Source organism: Bos taurus, chromosome 5, assembly GCF_002263795.3.
Source record: "Bos taurus isolate L1 Dominette 01449 registration number 42190680 breed Hereford chromosome 5, ARS-UCD2.0, whole genome shotgun sequence".
In the NCBI taxonomy this organism is placed as follows: domain Eukaryota; kingdom Metazoa; phylum Chordata; class Mammalia; order Artiodactyla; family Bovidae; genus Bos; species Bos taurus.
In genome coordinates this window covers 74,560,761-74,586,442 of record NC_037332.1, presented here as the reverse complement: position 1 = coordinate 74,586,442, position 25,682 = coordinate 74,560,761, and the positions used below count along the sequence as shown (strand labels likewise).

Here is a 25,682-nt window from a genome sequence, read left to right as displayed (position 1 = left end):
CAGTCATCATGGTCACCTTCGCCTTCCAGAGGGAGGGACAGAGGAGTGATGGGTGTTACTCCATGAGGACCACACTCTACAGTTTGGTCTGACAATTACCCTGGAACACAGACCAGGAATCTGACCTGATTTTTGCAGTAAGGTAGCTGATGGCAGGGGCGAGGAGGGGGCTTTCTTCCAGCAACTCAGGGGAGGAACCAAGATTCAAACCAAGCTTGTCACTGCCTATTGTAAACCCCACTCTTTGTTTAAAGTTCCTTTTTTTTCCCCTTTAAATCATTTTTTTCCCAGTAAACTCCCTCCTACTGATTCTTCTCTCTTCCACTAGCATGAGTTTATCTGGAAGTTAAGCAAAACCACCCTGAGATGCAGAACTCAGCTACTCCAGAGGAACTGTGTCCAGTTATCATGAAGGTCCTCTGCTGAGAATGCCTAATAGATGCCAGACCATCATGGACTCAATAACAAAAGCTCATGGGAGAGCAAGCAGGGGAGCTGCAGACTCAAATCAAGGTGAGGATTCAGCAAGACTTAAATCCAGGGACATGAGCTGAGACCATCCCATTTGGAGATCCTAAAGATTCAATGACAATAAAATTGGGCTCCACTTGACCCCAACATCACAAGAGAATTACCCCAGGATGGATACAGCGACCCACCTGCCTGTCCTCATCCCTTTGTATAGGATCAGTGGGAGTGAGTAGGGAGCTTCAGACTGAGCATGTGACCTGAGGGCTTTAGAGTCATCAGAGTTGCTGATGGATGTGGACACCACGGGGCAGAGCACAGGGGATCCCCTCCAGGCTGACAGCACAGGTGACCTCAGGGGAACTGGTCTCGGCCACTCACTGCCAGGCTGCTCTCATCACAATAGCCAAAGTGTGGAAGAAAGGAAAATAATATAAGAAAAATTCTGTCTATACATACCACAGACTACTACTCACAAAAGGAAGAAAGTTCTTTTTTAAAAAATTATTTTAAAAGGAAGAAAATTCAGACTCATGCTACAGCCTGGATGCGCCTTGAACACAATGTGTTCAGTGAAATAAAACAGTTACAAAAAAACTTACTGATTTTCTGTTTTTAATAGGTTGCAGAGTAGGCAAATCGATAAAGACAGAAAGCAGGGTGGTGGTTGTCAGGGGCTGTGGGAGGGGGAGGGGAGTTGCGGTCCATCGGAGTCTCAGGTTTCAGGAAGAAAGAATGTGGAGATGCATGGTGGTGATGGCTGCACAATAGATGAATGTATTCGATACCACTCACCTGTACACTTAAAAACGGTTAAGTGGTCAATTTTAGGTTGTGTGTATTTTACCACAGGAAGTAAAAAAGAAAGAAAAAAAATCCCATCACAAAGGACAAATACTGTATGACTCCACTCACATGAGGTCCTGAGAGGAGGCAAATTCATAAAGATCAGGGGTACACTGGTGCTTGCCAGGGGTGGAGAGGAGGGAGAATGAGGTATTAGCATATAATTGTGACGGAGTTTTATTTTTGATGTAAAACATTCTGTGGATGGACGGTGATGCTGGTTGTACACTGACGTGAGTGTCCTTAATACCACTGAACTGTACACTTAGAAGTGGGTAAAATGGTAAATTTGATGATTTTCAAAAATTGAAACAAATTGTTAAAAAGCTGAACCTTTATGGGAAAACATAGCAGCACCTAAACGCTTTACAGTCTGTAAAACACTTTCACACTCAACATCGTGCAAGCTACCACAATCCTGCGATGGAAACATTTACTCTCCTAATGGCACCTGGGAAAACTAAGGTTCAGCCTTGCCCCCTGTGGGGAAACTGGCAGGTCATTCTGTTTTCTGGACTATGCCATTTCCTTAGAGGAAGAGAAATCCTTCAACCTTCCAGTAGTCTAAAAATGTACTTTCCTTTCATAAATGCTCCCTGTTAGCTTGAGATGAGTCATAAACATCAATTACCGCTTGTTCAAGAAGTGAGCTCAAGGCCCAAGTCCCTAGGGGCCACAGGGAGCTGAGTCTGGCGGGGCCAACGGGTACCCTCTGCAACTGGCATCAAGTGTCCACTCCCTTCTGGAACAGCCCCACCTCAGGGGGAAAGCTGCCTGAACTCTTCCTTCACAGAGACTCTGGGACCCACTCTGCTGTGTCCACGTCTCTCTGTCTTCCATGAGTGGGGAGAGAATTTGGCATTCTGCAGCCCTCCTTGATGGGTATAAAATGGAAGTAGTGCCAGACTTCATTTTCTTGGGCTCCAAAATCACTGTGGTTGGTGACCGTAGCCATGATATTAAAAGACATTTGCTTCTTGGAAGAAAAGTTATGACCAACCTAGATAGCATATTCAAAAGCAGAGACATCATTTGCTGACAAATTCTGCTATAGTCAAAGCTATGATTTTTCCATTAGTTATTTATGGATGTGAGAGTTGGACCATAAAGAAGGCTGAGTGCTGAAGAAGTGATGCTTCTGAACTGTGGTATTGGCGACGACTCTTGAGAGTCTCTTGGACAGCAAGGAGATCCAACCAGTCCATCCTAAAGGAAATCAGTCGTGGATATTCATTGGAAGGACTGATGCTGAAGCTGAAACTCCAATACTTTGGCCACCTGATGCGAAGAGCTGACTCATTTGAAAAGTCCCTGATGGTGGGAAAGATTGAAGATGGAAGGAGAATGGGACGACAAAGGATGAACTGGTTGGATGGCATCACCGGCTCAATGGACATGAGTTTGGGTAAACTCCAGGAGTTGGTGATGGACCGGGAGGCCTGGCGTGCTGCAGTCCACGGGGTTGCAAAGAGTTGGACATGACTGAACGACTAACTGAACTGAGCTGAAGAACTTATAAAAAATTTCAAAAGGATAAATATGTACATAGATACACGTATAATGGAATCACTTTGCTATATACCTGAAGCTAATACAATATTGTAAATCAACTATACTTTAATAAAACATGGAAACAAACAAGTCACTCCCTGCTAAGTTCAAAGGTGAGTTGATGCTGGAGAAGTAGGGCTAGAGACCATCACCAGGGGAAACCCTTCTTGCTGGAATATCAGATCCGGGGGAGGGCGATAGAGGAGCCCCTGCTACTTGTGCTGGATCTCTACAACCCTAACTCTTTGGCTTTCTCCCATTTTCAAAGCTCCCCTATTCCTGGCCTCTCATTGCTAGTCTCCCTTCCTCTCCCTTATTCTGCCCTCAGTGTCTTCTTCAGTCCACAGTAAGTGCTTTCTCCCCTTGACCCTGCACACGTCCCTGGTCCCTGCACTGCTCTAGGGGTGGCCCAGTCGGGCCCTACTGCAGACTCTCATAGATCCAGGTGAGCTTCTCCAACTCCTTCTCCAGCTCCTGGGCTTTTTGCCTCATGTTCTCAGCCGATGCTGTCTTTGCCCCCTCCTGCAATTCCTGTGCATCTTTCACCAGGGAGTACACGTCCAGCCCCATGGATAAAGCTGACAGAACTCCACCCCCGATGCGGGCTCCTCTAGTCGCTGCCAGAGCTGTGCCTCTGAAATGTGTACTCACCTGCTGGGCACTTTGGACAAGGACTTGCCCAGTGGTTATGCAGTGCTGAGCAGTGGGTAGTAATTCAGGGTTGCCTCTGGCCACCCTGATGGCACGAATATGCCTCCCAAAATCTTTAACTTGGTAGAGATCATTTACATAGCATTTTATTTCAGCTGTGTTAATGTGACCGGCCTGGGTTTCTGCTGATGACAGGTTTACATTTTCCACCACCATGGTGGAAATACCTGTTACAGCAGATGCTGCTCCCAGCCCTATTCCAGCAGCTGAGAGTCCCAGACTGAGGCCTCCTGTAAAGGGTGCCAGAACCAGCCCAAGGATGCTCAGGGTGCCAGACGCAATGCCGGTGGAGGAAGCTACCACATTGGAGATGGTGCAGTCCCTGTGCACCTTGTCAACATTGTCTGCGAGCTCATGGAGCTTTTTTATGCTCTCCTTCAGCTCCTCTTTTACCTGAGGAAACTCCTTCAAAAACCTCTCCTTTTTCTGCTGGTATTTTTGGAGCCTGTCTTGGTCTTCCCCAGCCAAGACTGTTTGCACCTTGGTCAGATATTCACGGAGTACATCTGCCTGTTCCCTGTAACAATGAACATGAAAGCCTTAGAAAGACAGTTTGCTTGTCTATGAAACAGGCTCAACAAGCTCTATCCTGCATAAACCACAGAGATTTTATTATAAATCACAAGAATTTTACTAATGTAAAATTTTTTCCAACCTCCCTTGAATGTGTTGCCATGCCCTTCTCCAATATGCATATGATTATATATGCAAAAAATAAATTATTTTCTAAAGATATGCAGACTAGATTGGAGTTTTTACTTTCAGCTTGTGCTTCTGTTTGAATTTTTTATCATATACCTTTATTTTCAAAACACAAAAGTTCAAACATCTTTTTTTTCAAAATCGAAAACAAACTTTAAAAGATGAGGATCCATTACAATTGATTTGACCATTGGATGAGACCCAGAGAGCTTGTTTAAGTCTGTGACTTTAATTCATAATGTGTTTTTTGGTAAGTCCCTTTCATTTCTCAATTCATAAACTCAAGATAATATAACACAAAAGATAATCTTTGAGGCTTTTGGATGAATAATGACCGATGTATGAGTCTTATACCCCAGAGACTGTTTAAAGCAGTTTGGGAATCCACTGTTTGACTTTCTCAAGGGGAAAATGGAATCTGGCCGTGGAACTTTTAGCTACTGACAGATCTGGTGGACCACGATGTCTATAGGCCAATTCAGAAGTCATAAAATGGCTAGGCACCTTTGTTCTCCAATCGACCAAACAAGCAAAAACCACAGCAAATCTTCCCAAAGTTTCCTTTCTAATTACTCTGAAATATAAAGGGCAGCGTTCCGAAAGAGATTAAAAGCTCTGGCAGTATCATTTTATTTCACAGCAATGACAAACATCACCATGCTCATTGTCATTTCTCATTAATAATGTCAGAATATCATGAAGATATTTTGGGATTTCAACTTTGCTTTTTTTCTATTTTTTTCAAGTAATTACGCAGAACCAGAGTTAGCATTTTTACATAAGTCTATTACTGATTTCAGGAGAAGGCAATGGCACCCCACTCCGGTACTCTTGCCTGGAAAATCCCATGGATGGAGGAGCCTGGAAGGCTGTGGTCCATGGGGTCGCTGGGGGTTGGACATGACTGAGAGACTTCACTTTCACTTTTCACTTTTATGCATTGGAGAAGGAAATGGCAACCCACTCCAGTGTTCTTGCCTGGAAAATCCCATGGACGGCAGAGCCTGGTGGGCTGCCATCTATGGGGTCACAAAGAGTCAGACACGACTGAAGTGACTTAGCAGTAGCAGCAGCAAACCCTCATTTGGATATTTTTAGTGCTCCATGTATTTATTCAATCATGGAATACATAAGCAAAGGTCATCTTAGGATACCTTTAACTTAAGAGAGATATTTGATAAAGACACCTCAAAGGCAGACCAATACCATCACTTCCAGAATGTGTGTAAAATGGGAACTTCACAGATAAACAAAGAGAATTGATTGGGATTAGAGCAGAAAACTCTTCATTCAGGGACCTTAGTGTATAGTGAGGAGTCCTCTTGTTCTTTGCTCTTGGCTGCTAGGATGTGGTAACTAGGCCTCAAGAATATTCTGGCTGATAAGAATGTCCTCGTCTGCCTGGGACTTTGGCAACTGGAGAGTCTGATGAGTTGACATGTGGTGGGCCTCTGGGTCACGTGGTATCTGTTCTGACCTCTGGAGGAGCTGGGCTCTAGGGCAATAGTCTGAGCTCTGGGACAGGCTGGAGATGATGGGTCAGGGTAATTTGTTGTTAAATAGGGTGAGCATCTCTAGTGGGCAGTGCTCCATGTGTCCTGCCATACTGGATCCAGGACAGTAATGCATCCTGGGGACAATGGAAACTTCGTGTGTGAAACCTGCCCAGATCTGCCCTGTGGCTGATGGGAAACTGCATCCTTTCCTGTAATAAATCATAACTGGGATCCTGAAGCTTTAAGTGAGTCTGTGCATCCTTCTATGGAGTTCTAGAATCTGAGGGTGGTTGTGGGAATCCCCAAATTTGCCCTTGATGGGAAAAGTAAGAACAGTCCCAGGACTGAGCCCTCATACTTTTGAGATTGGCTAACTTTGCGCCTAGAATTTTATTTCTTTTCAATCAAAACTCAGCTAGAAGGACCCTTAAGGATCATTTTGCCTGGCATCTGCTCTCACCCAAGCCTGATACCCTTGGCCTTCTCAGCAGAAAGACACTGGGTCTGTCCACTGCCCATATTGACTGGGAAGCTGTGAACCCTGTTCCTTCTGGGCCTTCCAGCCCACATCACTGACTCCTGACCCAGTGCCGAGCACCCCTGACCTCTCAGGGGTTACATGTTAATTTGTGACAGCATCATGAGCCTGCACTCCAAGGCCATGTGCAACTTTATGGAACCTCTAAAGAATCAAGAGACTTGAGGAAACACCCTTCTGAATGGCTGAGCCTGAAGCAGCACTTGCACAGCTGGTGGAGGAAGTGTTTTCCTCTTTGGTGGGGATGCGTGAGGCTCTTCAGAATCACTCAAATGACACACAATCACAGCCACTTACTATGACCCTGGAGGGCTCCCTGAGCCACACGGCCTTCCCAGTGACAGGGCAGCTCCATGTAGACTAGAAGAGGGTCCCAGATGGAGTGAGAATCCAGGTCCCAGGCAGGGTATAGAGGGCAGGGTCACCCAGGGCCCTCTAGCCCAGCTTGAGGGGATCCCGTCAGGAAGGGAAGAAATGTTCCCTCTCCTACTCCCAGGACCTCTGCTTGGGTCACAGCCCCTTCAGTTCTGTGTCCTTAGGGCCCACTCTCCTCACTCTAGTCCTGGCCTGCTGCCCAAGTCTGCCTACTAGTCCTTCAACCTGGACCCTCTGCTCCACCCTGACCCTTAGGTCTGACCCTGGTCCAGGCCTCCCTGGTTCTTTGGACAAGATGATTGCCTTTTGTTCCCCACCACTGACTCTGCAGTTTACTCTGAGGCCATCACTACAATCCATCAGATTGAATTGCTATTCCCATTGGACACATAATACATAACAAATTTGAGACTCAGGGTCTGAAACCCACAGGCCCAGAGTTGGGCAGGGCTAGATTCAGGATCCCACCAGGTCCAACCAGTTCCCCTCCAGCCTCTCTGCCTTATTGGACAGCAGGAACCTGCAGTGTTGGTAGGTATAATTCCTAAGATGGGGAATGAAAGAACTCTAGTCAGAATCCCAGGAACACAAAATGATGTTTGGGTCAAGATTTTCCAACTTGACCCAAAGGAATTCCTTCTTTTTTCTCATCCTCAGGAAGAAGGTCCCTGATTCTTCCCAACAACCTTATTTTAAAATTAAGATTGATTGAGCACCTACTCTGTGTCAGCAATCATGAAAAGCACTTGTGTGCATGATCTCAGTGTCTTCACAGTAAAACTGAACAGGTGATGAAGCAGAGAGTAGTTCAGTAACTTGTCCAAGGTCATATAACCTGCCCTTCCTTGCAGGTTTCGTCTCTTCTCAACCCAACGTCATTTAATGCCAACAAATAGCACGAAGGAAACATTCCACATAGGATCTTGAGGAGGAACATCCTCGGCCCCAACCATAGGATCTTCCTGGAGGAAACTAGCCTAGGAGAATCTTCCTGGGGGCATGTTGGGGACATTCCTGGTGTACCTGAATGGTTACCTGGACAAATTGGCCTCAGTCACAAAATTCTCCCAGGGTTTGTCTTCAGTGAGCAGGAATTGCAGTTGTTCCCATCTCACACTCCCCTGGAAATACTCAAGGACATCATCAAAAAAGCTTTGGCTCTCTAGACAGAAAAATAAAAATTGAAGATTCGAGTAAACTATGGTGTGATGTAAATGGTATCAAGTATAAGTGGTAAAAGTTCACCTTTCACCTTTCCCGCCTGGCCTTGGGGACTTGCTCTGCTGTGCCTGCCCCCCTCCATGGGCTGTCCTGGCCTCACTTCTGAGTCATTAGCTGGGGGTCAGGAGGCAAGGGGAGGAAGTTAGCATGCTGTTGATGGATTTATCTGGGATCTCAGGTGGACTGTATGCACCAGCCCCAATTCATAAGTTAATGCCCAGACCCACCCACTCTGCAATGACTGTATTAGAAGATAGGGGGCTTTAAGGCAGTAGTTAGGTGAAATAAGGCCTTAAGTGTGGGGCCTCAATTCAGTAATATCAGTGTCCTTATTATAAGAGATGTCAGATCTCTTCCTCTCTCTCTTCTCTGAAGTATTAAGTGCTTTAGGTTTTCTTTTTCTCATGCACCACTAAGGGAGAAATGTGAGCATCACTCAGGGCTCACATGGAGGGAACCCACAGCACTAGATCTGTGTGTTGACTGATTAGGGTGGTGTGGATGGAGGAAATAATTGAGCACCTGGGTGTCTGCTTGGGCATTTGAGAACAATAGAACTAGTACGGCCTGAGGCAGTCACCTGGTAATCAGGTGTTTATACATGGGAGCACTGGGCAGGTGCCCTAGCACAGCACAGGAGAGAGGGGATTCTGGAGAAGGGGAGAGGTTTCTACTCAGAACTAACACATTCCAAGTAGAGGGGACAGCACCACACTAGGCAGGACCTACTATGTGGTAGGCCCTGGCCCAGGCCACGGACACACATTATATTTGGTCTTCATCACAACATAGGGAAATATTCTTCTCATTTTACAGGTTAGGTCAGGTAAGGTGCTCCAGATCTGAGAGGCAGGCGTGGGAGGCAGCAAAGGCCAGATTGGGATTCAGTTTAGAGTTCGCTGACCCTCATAGGGCAGCTGGGTGGGCAGCAGGGCAAGAGGTGGAGGAAACAGCCTCTGTGTTGACACCCCAGGATCTGGGAGCAGAAGGAGGCTTGGACCAAGGGAGAGGGCAGGAGAAACTCCAGGGGACCTCCTCTCTCTGTCCCACCTGGCCTTGGGGATTTGCTCTGCTGTGCCTGCCCCCCTCCATGGGCTGTCCTGGCCTCACTTCTGAGTCATTAGCTGGGGGTCAGGAGGCAAGGGGAGGAAGTTAGCATCTTGTCAAGTGGCTCCCTGAGGAGAGGACCAGGAAAGAGGCTGTGGGGACAGACCACGAAGTGTCAGGGGACTCCCCATTGCCTCTCTGGGGGATGCTTATCCACTCCTTTCTTGGTTCTTGATTACTGGGCAGGTTAATTTGGCCTGGAGCCACCACCCTCAATTCTGGGTCATAAGTAGGAATCTGTCAGAGACGAGGTGGCTGACTACCTGAGTGGTCCTTGGGAACTTCTGAGCTCATGGTGGCAGCAGCAAGGTCTCAGAGATCTCCCTTCAGTTCACCCGTCCGTGTCAGGCTGGAAGGAGGTGTCCTTTCACCCTTGGGGAAGAGAAAACAGATTGTGGTCTTGATCACACATGAGCAGTGGCTGAGCGGGCAGCGAGGGGTGAGGTCCTGGGTGGTTTCCCCTGAGACAGCCACCAGTGCCACCTGGACCTTAACCCAGCATGGTTCTCTGTCCCCTGGGCTCTGCAGATCACTTGTTAAGGAAAGTTACTCATCCTCCCGCCGTCCTCCCCAGAGTTCTGCTCTCCTGTTGGGGTACGAGAGAGGATAATCAGACAGGGGAGAGCCATCTGCGAAGTTATAGGAGCAATAAAACCAGACACAGAAGATCAGGTAGGAAGGGAATCCCCTGGAAATTACATGAGGTTGGGAATGCTTGTGTTACTAATTGATTATAGGTGATATTGATCCACTGTCTATGACGTGCAGGCCTCTGAAACTCACGTAAACTTAGGTCAGTCCAAGTTTTCCCATTTCTGCTGGAGCCCGGCCTTGAACCCAAGTCTTTCTGATCCAAAGTCCAGGTTTGTGATGACTATGCTCTACTTGCTTTAATGTACAAAATGTCTATTTGTGGATGCATGTTAATCGGAAAATGACTCTTTTTATTGCAAAATGATGTTATGCACTCTGTGCTCAAGTCTCTGCCTTGATAGTTCCCGGTGCTATAGCTCCCACAGCCCACATCTTCCTCGCTTCTGCAATAGCCTTTATCCCACAAACCTTTTTTCTGGAGTCCCACCAGCCCCACTCCAATCCCTGCAGCCCTGCCCTGGTCAGCTGAGGACCCGAATGGTGTCATTTTTGCTGTCCACTCCTGATTGTTGGACTTCAGGCTGTTTTTAATTCTTTATGTAAATAGTAGTGCAAAGAACACTCTTCTTGCATAAAACTTTGCCTCCATTTAAGATTCTTTCATTAAGCCATTTCTAGAAGTAGAATGACTGGATCCAAGGGTATCAACACCTAACATTTTTTCATACTTAAGCTACTTTGTTATGCAAAGAAACTGTACAAATTTACATTCACACATATCATATGCGATGGTGTCCATCCTTTGTCTTGCCAGTTCTCTGTTATTTTTTTAAATAGCAGATCTTTATATAGAGAGAACTTCTTTTGGTTCCGGTTGTGACTATCTTGTGTTGGGAGATGAGAAAATAAGCGTGTTAATTATACTAAGGCAGTATTTTAAGAAGGCAAAAGAATACTTATTTAAGTATTCTTGCTGAGACCTGACTGAAATGATAGTAAAGGTCCTTATAGTTACAGTAACAGCTACTCCTGAGAGTGGCTTGTATTTCTGATTTTGCTCTGCACTGGTAGTTACTCTAAGACTTTATAAATTATAATCCATATTGTTCTGATAACCAGGAGGTGTGTACCACTGTATCCCCATTTACAGCTAAGGAAGCTGAAGCATAGATGTTCTGTGATTTGCCCAAGGTCAGAAACCTTCTTCATGGAGAACTGGATCCCACCCACTTTCTGGGCTCAAGATCCCATACCCGGCTTCTTTTCACTTTGCTGCTAACAATAATAATAATTAAAAAGCAGGGGTGGTGGTGACAGGAACCCAGAGTCTTCACACTCCTTGCCTTGGCTGAAAATCATGACTGCTTTTTATTTACCAATTGCACCTTTATCCTTGCTCTGGTCTCCCCTCTCAGTAGATAGTTACTGAGACAATCCCTGGTAAAACCGCCCCTGCCATTCTCTACAGCACCCAGTCTAGAGTGGCCCAACTTCCTTAGAGTTTCCCCCAAACCCCCTAACCTGAGTCCTGATCCTAGAATCTTTCTATCACCTTCCCTCTGCAATGCCCAGGATTCCCCTCAAGAATAGTAACCATCAGCTTGATTACTAGGGAGTATGCCTGGTGGCGGAGGCTGTGGGCACTGACTGTGTGGATGGGAGAGAATTTATACAGACAGGCCCATCTCCAGGCACGTGGGAGAGTAGAGCTGGCTGGTCCCCTGCCTCCTTCTCTGCCTCGAAGCTGTAGGACCCCAGGAGCCAGGGCAGCCAATTGAAATTGGGAAACACAAGGACCAAGAGCCAAGGCAGAGAGAGGAGGAGAGCTTGGGCAGGAAGGGCTGATCCTGGATGATGCCAAACACTTGAAAATGCATTTGACCGTCCACCTCATCCTTCCATCCTTCCCTGCCATTCTTGTCCTGGTCCTGACCCTTGTCTGGGGCCTCAGCTGGGTGTGGATGCTGGACAGTGCTTCCACTGCTGGATTAGTATCCAGGGCATCCTCCTCTGTTAGCCTCTGGTAGGTCACTGCCCAAAAAGCCTATCAGTGGGAGTAAGGAGAACCCTGAAAAGACTCCCCACCTAACTATATGGCCAGATGCAGAGGCTTCCCCTCCATGTGGGCAGAGGTTCTCACCAAACATCTCGCTCCATGTGGCTGCAAGTTATCCACCTTGGGCAGGGAAGGAGGGGTTAGGGCAGGATCAAGTGCAGAGTCCTTAGCCCATCGCCAGGCCCGCCTGAAGCTCCTACTCTTGTCTTCCTCACCCTCCTGACTCCACGGGCCTGGTCGAGGGACCTGGAGGACTCCCAGCTCCCTGGTTTCTGATCCCCACCCCCCCAGCCTCCAGGCCTTCTCTCAGGGTGCCCCTCCCCCTGCAAGGCCTTTCCCCACCTGCCTCACCAGGTGAAATGTTACCTGTAATTAGAGTTCCCACTCCAAAGCCTCCTCCCCCTGCTGTCTCCCCCGGTTCCTCTCCAGGCCCCCCTGGAACCTTGCACTTTCCTGGTTGCGGGTCTATTTGTGTGGAGTTTCTGCAGCTCCCAGCACTGGGCAGGTGCCCTGTCTCTTCTCTGCTGCTCCTCCTGCTCCAGGGCCTCCAGGGCTCCCTCCCCCAACCCAGACACAGCATGGCTAAAATACAAGATGTGGAACCCATTAGTGGGACATGAAACCACCAACTTCTTGAAGACACAGCACCACACCTCTTTTACCTGCAGTTGGGTAATTCCATTTGTTTTCCTTATCTGTCTTGATAGAAGCTCTTTCTGACAGAGCCGTTAGATTTCTGAGTGTTTCCATTTATGGACGTCCCTTGCTTTCCAAAAGATCACCCTCTGCCAGCAAACTGTGAAGTGAGGCCTATATCTTCTTCACACTAGGCCATCTTGGTTTAGGAAAGCTTTTGTAGGAAAGCTGTACTGTACTTTCAGGTGGCAGGACACACCTGTACTTCCTCATGTTTCCTTACTCCAGCCATGATATTTTTACAGCAGGAGAAAGAGGAAGAGAGAATTGTGGAAAGACATGGGCTCCTGCTAAAATCTGAATAATGCCTTACTGCACTGGAGGCTCCTTTAAAGGCAGAAAAAAGCAGTGTATTCCTTTTTGATTGCAGTAGGTACCTGTTAAGTAAATCCTGCTTTAAGGAGATAAAGCAGCAGACATGCAGGAAGGAAGGTAGGGAGTCTGGGAGAGCAGGAGAGGAGGAGGAGAAAAAAGGAAAGAGGGAGAAGGTAGAAGGCAGAAGAAAAGGAGGAAGAAGAAGAAACAAAAAGCTCTAATCAATTAGTGAAACCTAAAGGGACCTAAAGGTAAACCAGAATGAAAAAAAACCTACAAACGTACTGGAAGAAACAAAAACGTTATGCAAAACATACTGCAAAAATACTGCTAACTTGAGGAAAACTGTCTCACCAAGACACAAATCCCAGAAACCATTGGACCTCTTAAAAATTAGAAATTGCTAAGGACACCATAAACCAAATCAAAATGCAAGAGACCTGGAGACAATGTCTGCAATACTTAGAGAGGATAAAGGTGAATGTCCCCAACACACAGAGGAGCTACAAACCCATATGAGCAGACTGAAACCAGCTTTTTAAAATGGGTAAGAGAACTGAACAAACACTCCCTGGGGAGGTGGCTTGTCCAGGGTCACACAGCTCTCCACGGGCAGGGTAGAGGCCAAGTCCAGGCCTTCAGACACTGTTATATAAGTAGGGAATGTGATTTTGTTTTATTTTGTTTAAACTGATCAAAATGTACATTCTGTTTTTATTTTTTTATTTTTCTTTTTTTAGCTGCACTGCCCACTATGTGGGATCTTAATTCCCCAACCAGGGACTGAACCCACAACCCCTTCAGTGGAAGCAGGTAGTCTTAACCACTGGACCACCAAGGAAGTCCCGGGAATATGATTTTAATAGCCCCAAAGTTCCTAAGTTTCTCTCTGCCTGTCTAAACACATAGATCTAAGCCTACACCCCTCCTGTTACACTAATGTGTCTACAGTTTGACTTTTATCTTAATATTACAAAACCAGGATCATAATGTAGACATTATGTAGAAACAGTGGAAACAGTGTCAGACTTTATTTTTTGGGGCTCCAAAATCACTGCAGATGGTGACTGCAGCCATGAAAGTAAAAGACGCTTACTCCTTGGAAGGAAAGTTATGACCAACCTAGATAGCACATTCAAAAGCCGAGACATTATTTTGCCAGCAAAGTTCCGTCTCGTCAAGGCTATGGTTTTCCCAGTAGTCATGTATGGATGTGAGAGTTGGACTATGAAGAAAGCTGAGCACCAAGGATTTGATGCTTTTGAACTGTGATGTTGGAGAAGACTCTTGAGAGTCCTTGGACTGCAAGGAGATCCAACCAGTCCATTCTGAAGGAGATCAGCCCTGGGATTTCTTGGAAGGAATGATGATAAGGCTGAAACTCCAGTACTTTGGCCACCTCATGCAAAGAGTTGACTCATTGGAAAAGACTCTGATGCTGGGAGGGATTGGGGGCAGGAGGAGAAGGGGACGACAGAGGATGAGATGGCCAGATGGCATCACTGACTCGATGGACGTGAGTCTGAGTGAACTCTGGGAGTTGGAGATGGACAGGAAGGCCTGGTGTGCTGCGATTCATGGGGTCACAAAGAGTCAGACACGACTGAGTGACTGAAATGAACTGAACTGAACTGAATGTAGACCTTGTGTAGTAAGCCCTTCTCACTTCCTCTATCTGGACCATCTTCCCCACACATGATCAACCACCATGGGCAGCCCTGAGCTGAGGGCCCAGAGAGCACAGGAAGGCAATGCCCTGCATTTACCCAGTTGGTCTCCTGTCCTTCCCCTCTCAGGCCTCAGTTTCCCTCTAGGACCTGGCACTGAGTAGACACTCAGAGACAGGGTGGTGATGAACCTGGAGTCCTTGTACCTCAAAAGGAACCCTTTCCCTACCCTGGGGGCAGCCTCAATGTGGCCAGGCCATAAGAGAAGAAGCTTTGATTCTCCTGTCCTCTACCCATCTGCTTTTTCTAAATTTCCCAAGGGCTGAGCACCCCCAACACCCACCTTCCTTCTGGGGTCACCACTCACGTCTCAGGAGTCCACATCCTGAGCTGAGCCCACCTGAGCAAGTGTCAACCTCCTTCTGCACCGTTTAGAGGTGTTGGGGGTGGGAGGAAGCCCTCAGACACACCTGCCCCCACATCCAGGCTCTGCTCCTGCTTAACCTGCCCCTCTGGCCATGACCTCATCTCTCTGAGGTTCTGTTTCCTTCTGTCAACTAGTGACAATCATCCTTTTCTCAGGCAGTTGTCCTGAGGATGGGGAGATGGGAGGAGTCCTTCCCCATGCTTACCCAGGAGTCTTCCACTGGCCGAATGTGAACAAGATCCAGTTGTTCTCAGCTCTGCAGATGCTGCCACCAGCTGTGCAATAAACCACATATACCCTCTGGGCCCAGATATACCTGGAGAAGCAAAAGGGAAAGTGAATGTCCTTACATCTGGGTTGCTCAGATTAAACAAACACCCTGCCCACCAGGCCCCACCCTGAGCTAATCCCATCCTCCCTGTTGACTCCCTTAGATACACAAGCCCAGTCCTATCCTGTTCAGTCCTTCATGACCAAGTACGTTGTGCCTTGAGCTCTGTGAAGGATGACCCACCACCAACAGACTGTGAGGTCCTTTGCCAATAGTGCTCCGTCTACTCCATGGCCTTCTTCCAGCCCCTCCACCCTCTCCATCCACCCTCACTCGCCAGCCTGCCTGCCTTATTCACCTTCGCACTGCCAGCACTTGGCACAGTCCCAGAAGATACCAGCTGCTCACTGCATACTGGTCATACTCCTGCTGTTAAGGGGCACACTCATTCAGGTTCCAGGCACTTCCTACCTCAGATCCTTCTTCCAGAAACACCTGCTCCTACCATGTGGCAAAGTTATGCTCATCTTTCAAAGCCCAATTCTGGCAACACTTGGTCCGAGAAATCCCCAGGAAGTCCCCTGCTTTGCTCCCATGGTACCTGGGAGAGGGCCCTAAGACCACCACTTAGCCATTCTGAGCATGTTACCTACAACCTTTATAGTCTCAGTTGAGTTCAGTTCAGTCACTCAGTCGTGTGTCCCACTCTTTGCAGTCCCATGGATTGCAGCACGCCAGGCTTCCCTGTCCAGCACCAACTCCTGGAGCTTGCTCAAACTCATGTCCATTGAGTTGGTGATGTCTAGGTCCCTGTAGTCTTGTCCGTGAAGGCAACAATGACACCAGTGACTTTGGTCCCAGCGGCCCAGGCTGGGTGATCAAGGCCATTTGGATGGATGCAGAGTTCACAGGAAGGGCTGAGAGCACACTGCTCTTTTCTACCTCAACTTACTTCCACTTGACAATAGGTCTGTTTTGGAGGACTTTATAGGAAGTCCAGAGTCTTAGTAACTCAGGAAAGTCTACAAGAGAGGGCCAACCCTCTTTCCTCTGCCCATGATGACTCTTTTCTGGGGAACCTAAAAGGAAATAGGGTTGGTTCTCTCAAGAGAGCATCAGTTAAGGTGCTCACTTCCTCTCCCACTGTCATTAGTAACTGACTCAGAAGTGCGGGCAGGACAGGGAGGGGGACAGCAGGGGGAGTCCCCAAGGCCAGGAGGGGCAGGGAAGGTGGCCTCCCAGCATCCCAGAGCTTCTCCTGACCTCTCCCTTGGTCTCAGCCTCCTCCTGCTCGCAGGCCCTGGGGCATCACCACAGAGGCTGCTTCCTCCAGCTCTTGCCCTGCTGTCCATACAGCTGCTCTGCGAGGGTCAGTGGACCCTGAGCTAAACCCCAGTCTGGCCTTTGCCGCATCCCACCTGTGTGAGCTGGAGCTCCTTAACCGACTTCACCTGTAAAATGGAAATAACGTTTCCCTATGTGTTCATGGGGGTGAAATATCATGTGTGTCATGTCCTGGGCCAGTGCCTGCCACACAGTAGGTCCTGCCCAGTGTGCTGCTGTCCCCTCTACCTGGAATGTGTTAGTTTCAGGTGGAAACCTCTTTCTCTAGCATCGGCCCTCCCCCATGCTGTGTTAGGGCATTTGCCCAGTGCTCCCATATATAAACACCTGCTTACCAGGTGTGACTGCCTCAGGCAGATACTGCTCCTACTGATCTCAAGCACCCCTGCAGACACCCAGAAGCTGTACCCAGAAGACTACCTGTAAGCCCAGGTGAATCCATTAACAGTACCCCAGATGACTTTTGCTCAGGAAGGTGAACTTGAGCCACTTTATGTGAGTTCTTGTTTGCTCAGTCACTCAGTCGTGTCCAAACTTTGCAACCTCATGGACCATAGCCTGCCAGGCTCCTCTCTCCATGGGATTCTCCAGTCAAGAATACTGCAGTGGGCTGCCAGTTCCTCCTCCAAGGAATACTCCTGACCTGGGGATGGAACCTGCATCTCATGTGTCTCCTGCATTGCAGGCAGATGCTTTACTGACGAGCCACTTTAAACTCAATACCATTTAGGTTCCACCATACTCTCTTCTAATCTTTTTTCTTTTTTTTATGTGTAGAGAGCAAAACTTTACTGACGTCATCATTGAGTATTTCCCAGAGACAGTAAACAGGGAAGAACTGCAGTTCTTGCTCACTGAAGACAATGCCTGGGAGAGTTTTGTGGCTGAGGCCAAACTGTCCAGGTAAACCACACAAGTGTGCCAGGAATTTTATCCAGATCCTCTTGGGAAGATCCCCCCAGGCTAGCTTTCTCCTGGCAGACACACCTCCTCCAGGCAGGATCCTAAGGTTGTTCCTTCTCAAGATCCCATCAGGAATGTTTCCTCCATGTCATTTGTTGGCAGTGAATGGCCTCAGGTTGAGAAGAGTTGAAACCCATAAGGAAGGGGCAGGTTATGTGACCTTGGACAAGTTACTGAACTACTTTTGGCCTTAGTTTCTTCATCTGTTCAATTTTATTGTGGAGAAAACTGAGATCATGCATGCAAAGTGCTTCACATGATCGCTGACACAGAGTAGGTGCTCAATTAATGCTAACTTTAAAAAAACTTGTTGTGAAGAGATGGGATCAAAGTTCTTTTCCTTAGGGATAAGAACCAAGCTGGACTTCCTTTGGGATAAGTCAGAAAATCCTGACACCAACATCACTTTGTGTTCCAAGACCTTTTAGAACTAATACTAAAAAAGATGTCCATTTCATTGTAGGGGACTGGAATGCAAAGCTAGGAAGTCAAGAAACACCTGGGGTAACAGGAAAATTTGGCCTTGGAGTACAGAATGAAGCAGGGCAAAGGCTAACAGAGTTTTGGCAAGAGAACACACTGGTTATGGCAAACACCTTCTTCCAAAAACACAAGAGAAGACTCTACACATGGACATCACCAGATGGTCAACACCGAAATCAGATTGATTATATTCTTTGTAGCCACAGATGGAGTCGCTCTATACAGTCAGCAAAAACAAGACCAGGAGCTGACTGTGGCTCAGATCATGAACTCCTTATTGCCAAATTCAGACTGAAATTGAAGAAAGTAGGGAAAACCACTAGACCATTCAGGTATGACCTAAATCAAATCCCTTATGATTATACAGTGGAAGTGAAAAATAGATTTAAGGGTGTAGATCTGATAGAGTGCCTGATGAACTATGGACAGAGGTTTGTGACATTGTACAGGAGACAGGGATCAAGACCATCCCCAAGAAAAAGAAATGCAAAAAAGCAAAATGGCTGACTGAGGAGGCCTTACAAATAGCTGTGAAAAGAAGAGAAGTGAAAAGCAAAAGAGAAAAGGAAAGATATACCCATTTGAATGCAGAGTTCCAAAGAATAGCAAGGAGAGATAAGAAAGCCTTCCTCAATACAATATTGTAAAGTAATCAGCCTCCAATTAAAATAAATAAAATTTAAAAAAAGAAAGCCTTCCTCAGTGATCAGTGCAAAGAAATAGAGGAAAACAATAGAATGGGAAAAACTAGAGATCTCTTCATGAAAATTAGAGATACCAAGGGAACATTTCATGCAAAGATGGGCTCAATAAAGGACAGAAATGGTATGGACCTAGCAGAAGCAGAAGATATTAAGAAGAGGTGGCAAGAATACACAAAAGACTGTACAGAAAAAATCTTCACAATCCAGGTAATCATGATGGTGTGATCACTCACCTAGAGCCAGACATCCTAGAATGTGAACTCAAGTGGGCCTTAGGAAGCATCGCTACAAACAAAGCTAGTAGAGGTGATGGAATTCCAGTTGAACTATTTCAAATCCTAAAAGATGATGCTGTGAAAGTGCTGCACTCAATATGTCAGCAAATTTGGAAAACTCAGCAGTGGCTACTGGACTAGAAAAGGTCAGTTTTCATTCCAATCCCAAAGAAAGGCAATGCCAAAGAATGCTCAAATTACCACACAATTGCACTCATCTCACATACTACTTAAGTAATGCTCAAAATTCTCCAAGCCAGGCTTCAACAGTACGTGAACCGTGAACTTCCAAATGTTCAAGCTGGTTTTAGAAAAGGCAGAGGAACCAGAGATCAAAATGCCAACATCTGCTGGATCATGGAAAAAGCAAGAGAGTTCCAGAAAAATATCTATTTCTGCTTTATTGACTATGCCAAAGCCTTTGACTGTGTGGATCACAATAAACTGTGGAAAATTCTGAAAGAGATGGGAATACCAAACCACCTGATCTACCTCTTGAGAAACCTATATGCAGGTAAGGAAGCAACAGTTAGAACTGGACATGGAATAACACACTGGTTCCAAATAGGAAAAAGAGTACCTCAAGGCTGTATATTGTTACCCTGCTTATTTAACTTATCTGCAGAGTACATCATGAGAAACGCTGGGCTGGAGGAAGCACAAGCTGGAATCAAGATTGCCAGGAGAAATACCCATAACCTCAGATATGCAGATGACACCACCCTTATAGCAGAAAGTGAAGAACTAAAGATCCTCTTGATGAAAGTGAAAGAGGAGACTGAAAAAGTTGGCTTAAAGCTCAACATTCAGAAAACTAAGATCATGGCATCCGGTCCCATCACTTCATGGAAATAGATCAGGAAACAGTGGAAACAGTGGCTGACTTTACTTTTTTGGCTCCAAAATCACTGCAGATGGTGATCGCAGCCATGAAATTAAAAGACGCTTACTCCTTGGAAGGAAAGTTGTGACCAACCTAGACAGCATATTAAAAAGCAGAGACATTACTTTGTCAACAAAGTTCCATCTAGTCAAGGCTATGGTTTTTCCAGTGGTCATGTATGGATGTGAGAGTTGGACTATAAAGAAAGCTGAGCTCCAAAGAATTGATGCTTTTGAACTGTGGTGTTGTAGAAGACTCTTGAGAGTCCCTTGGACTGCAAGGAGATCCAACCAGTCCATCCTAAGGAGATCAGTCCTGGGTGTTCATTGGAAGGACTGATGCTGAAGTTGAAACTCCAGTACTTTGACTACCCGATGTGAAGAGCTGACTCATTTGAAAAGACCCTGATGCTGGGGAAGATTGAGGACAGGAGGAGAAGGGGACAACAGTGGATGAGATGGTTGGATGGCATCACTGACTCAATGGACATGAGTTTGGTAAACTCTGGGAATTGATGATGGACAGGGAGGCCTGGCATGCTGTCGTTCATGGGGTCGCAAAGAGTTGGACACAACCGAGCGATTGAACTGAACTGAACTACAACAAGGAGGGAAGATTAGGTAAAATTTATAAACAGTTGTTGTGTATTAAAGTACTCAGATTTATGAATAAGTTTAAAAATTAAGCTATGATGTCTCTACTGTATTGATATAGCATGTCTATGTGTACATTATAAATACTATGTTTTCTTTGGACTATTGTTGTTGTTTAGCTGCTCAGTCATGTCTGACTCTTTGCAGTCCCATGGACTTCAGAACCCTGGGCTTCCCTGTCCTTCACCATTTCCTGGAGTTTGCTCAATCTCATGTCCATCAAGTTGGTGATGACATCCAACCATCTCATCCTCTGTCATCCCCTTCTCTTCCTGCCTTCAGTCTTTCCCAGCATCAGACTCTTTTCTTTGGGCAATTTTTACCAAAATTAACTTTTAAATGAGCTCTGTTTAACTGGTAAAGAAAAGTAAAAGCATGCAAATCAAACATTTTTAAATACAATAGAAACTAATGCAAATGAATTTTAGGTTTTTGTGACCTGAACAATATTCAGGATTAAATTAATCTCTGGTACTAAAGTTAAAGGTTGTGGTTTGTTAATTAATAGACACATCTTTAGAGTCATCAATATTAAGTATAGTACTTCCCCATCAGCATACTTCTGTACTTGTTTCCTATGTCTGATTAATTTTCCCTAAACATGGATAATTAAGCAAATACATACATATAAATAAAAAGTAGGGCTAGCAGCAAGGAATATGATGGACTCATGGAAGGAAGCAACCACTCTGGTAACGAGGAACAAATATATTGATTATCAGTGCTTTCTATGGAAAAATTTGCAATTAAAAGGGCAAAATGATGGGGGAAATGTTCACACACTTAAGTATGGGAAAAACTTTCTGGCTTATACAGAATTTAATTTAAACTTTAGGCTAAACAAAACAACATGCTTATGACCTATTAAACATACATTGTTATATTCTTTAACCATTAAAAGAAAAAAAATACTTTTAAAAATTAAAATGGAGTAACTGTGGTTCAGACATCGAAAATGGAGCTAATGGCCACTGTGAACATGGTTTTAGACATATTATTACTAAGAACTTGAGGTTCCGAAACTGTAACAGATTTAAAGATACCACCATCTGTTCTCAAAACAATATCTGCTAGCAGCTGCCAACTGCAACCTGACAGCCTCAAGATCTCATCTTGTAATTATAAAAACTTTCTCTTACTTTAGCAATGGTAATGGCAAATGAAATATATCAAGCTACTGCCTCCAAGAAGAAGACACTAGATTCTTTAGCCAGAATAGTACAAGATAATAAAATTGATTTAAATTGTATTTTTATTTTTGAAAAAGAGACATGTGGAGTGGCCAATAGCTCCTGTTATAGATGATTAATACCCCTGAAAAAGTTAAAACCAAAATTTAGACTATATGGTTTTTCCAGTGGTCATGTATATGGATGTGAGCGTTGAACTGTGAAGAAAGCTGAGCACCGATTGATGCTTTTGAACTGTGGTGTTGGAGAAGACTCTTGAGAGTCCCTTGGACTGCAAGGAGGTCCAACCAGTCCATCCTAAAAGAGACCAGTCCTGGGTGTTCATTGGAAGGACTGATGCTGAGGCTGAAACTCCAATACTTTGGCCACCTCATGCGAAGAGTTGACTCATTGGAAAAGACCCTGATGCTGGGAGGAATTGGGGGCAGGAGGAGAAGGGGATGACAGAGGATGAGATGGCTGGATGGCATCACCGACTTGATGCTCATGAGTTTGGGTGAACTCCAGGAATTGGTGATGGGCAGGGAGGCCTTGTGTGCTGCGATTCATGGGGTGGCAAAGAGTTGGACATGACTGAGCGACTGAACTGAACTGAACTGAAGATGTTACTTGGTTACTAGAAGGTGCATAAAGAGAAAATACTGAAAAATTACTTTCCTAGTTGACATCTAAAATAGAAGAATAAATTTAGAAAATAACATATAGTGCATTTTGATCATTATCCTTACCTTACCTACTAATTTCCAAATATTTGTTCAGGTGCTATAACAAAGCAATCAAAGAGAAATGTATTTTGTTTTTATGATACAAAATATTGGTGCTAAGCTTGGGTCTAGGGACTATTTCCAATACTGTGTCCATTCCCCAAATTGAGGCAGGACCACACCGCATTTCAGCAGGAAGCAGCCAAAGCAGTCATTGCTTTATTACCTCAAAATTTGGGGAAAGGTGAGAAGAGAATGGAAACTAAAAATGAGTTCCTCTGGCAGGTTTATAATTAACTTCTATTTCTAAAATTTTATTCCCTTTCCTGTCTCATTCCTGTTCCTCCTCACAATTGAGGAGTATTGAAAAAGGGGGCAGGGGACAGAGGGATGTGACCAAGCAGGACCCAAAGACACCTTCCCAGGACAGAACTCTCCTCCACCCTATGTCCTCTGCCTATCTTATTTACCTAAAAAAAATGTTAGCATCCTAGGCCTCCCCCAAGTTCCAAAGAATAAATTAATTCAGAGAAGTGAGAAAATGTAGAAACAAACAAAACAAAAGAGTTAGAAAGACAAAATAATAATTATTTAGCCATTAAACAAATTCAAGAACTTTTATTTCCTTCTCAAGAGCTATGGATAATATTCTGAATCATGTCATTTGACCTGTGTTGCAGATACCAAAAGCACCACCAGATGGAAGAAGTTTACTGCATGTTAACTGCAAGGATGTAGACCCCAGACCAGTTGAAACCAGAAGCTTGATGATTTTGAGCCTGGTTACCTCATCACTTACTCATCAAAAGAATATCCATGAGCTGATCACACACTCACAATGCTCTCCCCTACCCTGTTTCTGAAAACCTTTTTTGGGAAGGTATTCAGGAATTTGGGCTCTTTAAGCACTAGCTACCAGAACTCCTGTGGAAAATTCTTAAAGAGATGGGAATACGAGACCATCTTAACTGCTTCCTAAGAAATCTGTATGCAGGTCAAGAAGCAATAGTTCGAACTGGACATGGCATAGCGGACTGATTCTAAATTGGGAAAGGAATACGTCAAGGCTGTATATTGTCACCTTGCTTATTTAACTTATATGCAGAGTACATCATGCAAAATGCCGAGCTGGATGAAGCACAAGCTGAAATCAAGATTGCCGGGAGAAATATCAATAACCTCAGATATGCAGATGACACCACCCTTATGGCAGAAAGAGAAGAAGAACTAGAGAGCCTCTTGATGAAAGTGAAAGAGGCAAGTTAAAAAGCTGGCTTAAAACTCAACATTCAAAAAACTAATATTGTGGCACCCAGTCCACTCAATTTGCCATCAGTTCATGGCAAATAGATGGGGAAACAATGGAAACAGTGACAGAGTTTATTTTCTTGGGCTCCAAAATCACTGTAGATGGTGACTGCAGCCATGAAATTAAAAGGAGCTTGCTCCTTGGAAGAAAAGCTATGACAAACGTAGACAGCACATTAAAAAGCAGACACATTACTCTGGTGACAGTGGTCCATCTAGTCAAAGCTATGGTTTTTCCAGTAGTCATGTATGGATGTGAGAGTTGGACCATAAAGAAAGCTGAGCTCCAAAGAATTGATAATTTCAAACTGTGGTGCTGGAAAAGACTCTTGAGAATCCCTTGGAAGGAGATCAAACCAGTCAATCCTAAAGGAAATCAGTCCTGAATATTCACAGGAAGGACAAATGCCAAACCTGAAGCTCCAATACTTTGGCCACCTAATGAGAAGAACTGACTCATTTGAAAAGACCCTGATGTTGGGAAAGATTGAAGGCAGGAGGAGAAGGGGATTACAGAGGCTGAGATGGTTGGATGGCATCACCGACTCCATGGACATGAGTTTGAGCAAGCTCCGGGAGTTGGTGATGGACGGGGAAGACTGGTATGCTGCAGTCCATGGGGTCACAAAGGGTCAGACACGACTGAGCTGCTGAACTGAAATGAACTGATAGGACTCCTTGCTTGATGTCCCTCAATAAACTTTGCAGTTTCCTTTACCACAACCCAGTGTCAGTAGGTTGGCTTGAAGGCGCATGGCTGAGAGGACCTAAATTGGCTTGGAAACACTCCATCTGGGTTGTCTTCCCCACATAGGACCTCCCATCACTCAAAACCACATCCTGAGCAGAGGACCCAGCAAGTGTAGAAAGGCAAAGCCCTGCATCTCCCTGCTTGGTCTCGTGTCCTTCTTCAGAGACAGGGTGTGTGAATAAACTGTTATTCCTTGCATCTCAGAAGAAACCCTTTTCCCTGCATCAGCATCAGCACAGCACCCTGAGGGTAGCTTCAAGGTGGCACAGGAAGAGAGGGTGTGACTCCCTCATCCTCCTCTACCTCCTCTACTTTCTCCAAATTCCTAAAGGGCTGAGTACCTGGAACATACACCTTCCTTCTGAGGTTGCCGCTCATGTCTCAGGAGTCCACATCTTGAGCTGAGCCCACCTGAGCAGGTGCCACCCTCCCTCTGCTCTGTTTAGGAGACCCAAAGGCGGGAGGAAGCCCTCAGACACACCTGCCTCCACATCCAGGCTCTGCCCCTGCTTAACCTACTGCCTTGGGCCATGGCCTCACCTCTCTGAGCTTCCAGTTCCTTCTTCTGTCAATTAGCGTCAATCATCCTTTTCTCAGACATTCATCCTGAGGATGGGGAGATGGGTGGGGATCCTATGCCACCTGCTTACCCAGGAAACTTCCTCTGGCTGAGTGTGAACAAGATCCAGTTGTTCTCTCCTCTGCAGATGCAGCCGCCTTCTGTGTGTCTCTGCAATAACCACACACACTCTCTGGGCCCAGATATACCAGAGAAGAATAGGGGGAAGTGAACACCCTCACATCTGAGTCCTCACATCAAACAAACATCCTGCCCACCACGTCCCACCCTGGCCTAATCCCACCCTCCTGCTGGTCCCTTGAGAAACAAGCCTAGCCCTGACACGCCAGATCCTTCCTGGCTCAGCACATCCTGTTTTGGGCTCCTTTGTTAGGAAGCATTTAACAGGAGGCTTCCTGTGTGCTGTTTTGGATCTGTCAGGAATCTCTGTTCCTTATCAATTCCTGAATATTCAGGAATTAAGAAGAGAGGCAAGCCTCTCCTTGGGCTGAAGAATCCAGGCATTTCCTTCATTAGTTTTTCAATACAGTGATAAGTACCCTCTTCCTTCTTATGAACCATATGGTAAAAGTGATTGTTTACAACTCTCTCTCTTTTATATGGATCGCCTATGTTTTGTAAGTCTGGAATTTTAATCTTTAGCTTTGCTGAGAATAACTACCTTGTAAGACAGTATATATGGCCACACCATGTTGATTAAAACACCTTTGCTCCATCAGAGCTTTGGTCCCCGTGTCTTTCTTTCTTGCTCTCTCTCTCTTTTTCAGGCTAATTTCTGGAGTGCAGAAGCTCTCTGGGTTCAC

At 45.7% G+C, this 25,682-nt stretch overlaps 1 protein-coding gene across 2 annotated transcripts; it reads right to left on the bottom strand.

Moving 5' to 3' along the window:
* Positions 1 to 1,066: 1,066 nt before the first annotated feature.
* Positions 1,067 to 25,040, bottom strand: LOC510193 (apolipoprotein L, 3-like). 2 transcript variants are annotated; one of them, XM_005206812.5, is made up of 5 exons: positions 24,840 to 25,040; positions 14,976 to 15,086; positions 9,279 to 9,387; positions 7,723 to 7,849; positions 1,067 to 4,093 (listed from the first exon to the last, which is right to left on the bottom strand). In XM_005206812.5, the coding sequence occupies exons 3-5, from the start codon at positions 9,307 to 9,309 to the stop codon at positions 3,286 to 3,288; spliced, it is 966 nt and encodes a 321-aa protein (XP_005206869.1). In that variant the 5' UTR covers positions 9,310 to 9,387; positions 14,976 to 15,086; positions 24,840 to 25,040; the 3' UTR covers positions 1,067 to 3,285. The 2 variants fall into 2 exon arrangements, with proteins under 2 accessions (XP_005206869.1, NP_001093803.1); NM_001100333.1 differs by having other exon boundaries at positions 24,950 to 24,988.
* Between the last annotated feature and the right edge of the window lie 642 nt (positions 25,041 to 25,682).

Bases quoted from the DNA above. Each gene is read 5' to 3' on its own strand.
- LOC510193 (XM_005206812.5), bottom strand. From the start codon at position 9,309: ATGAGCTCAGAAGTTCCCAAGGACCACTCAG. The intron at 7,850-9,278 runs GTAGTCAGCCAC...TTTTCTGTCTAG, and splicing joins AGTTCCCAAGGACCACTCAG to AGAGCCAAAGCTTTTTTGAT. The intron at 4,094-7,722 runs GTAACCATTCAG...TCATTGTTACAG, and splicing joins ACTGAGGCCAATTTGTCCAG to GGAACAGGCAGATGTACTCC.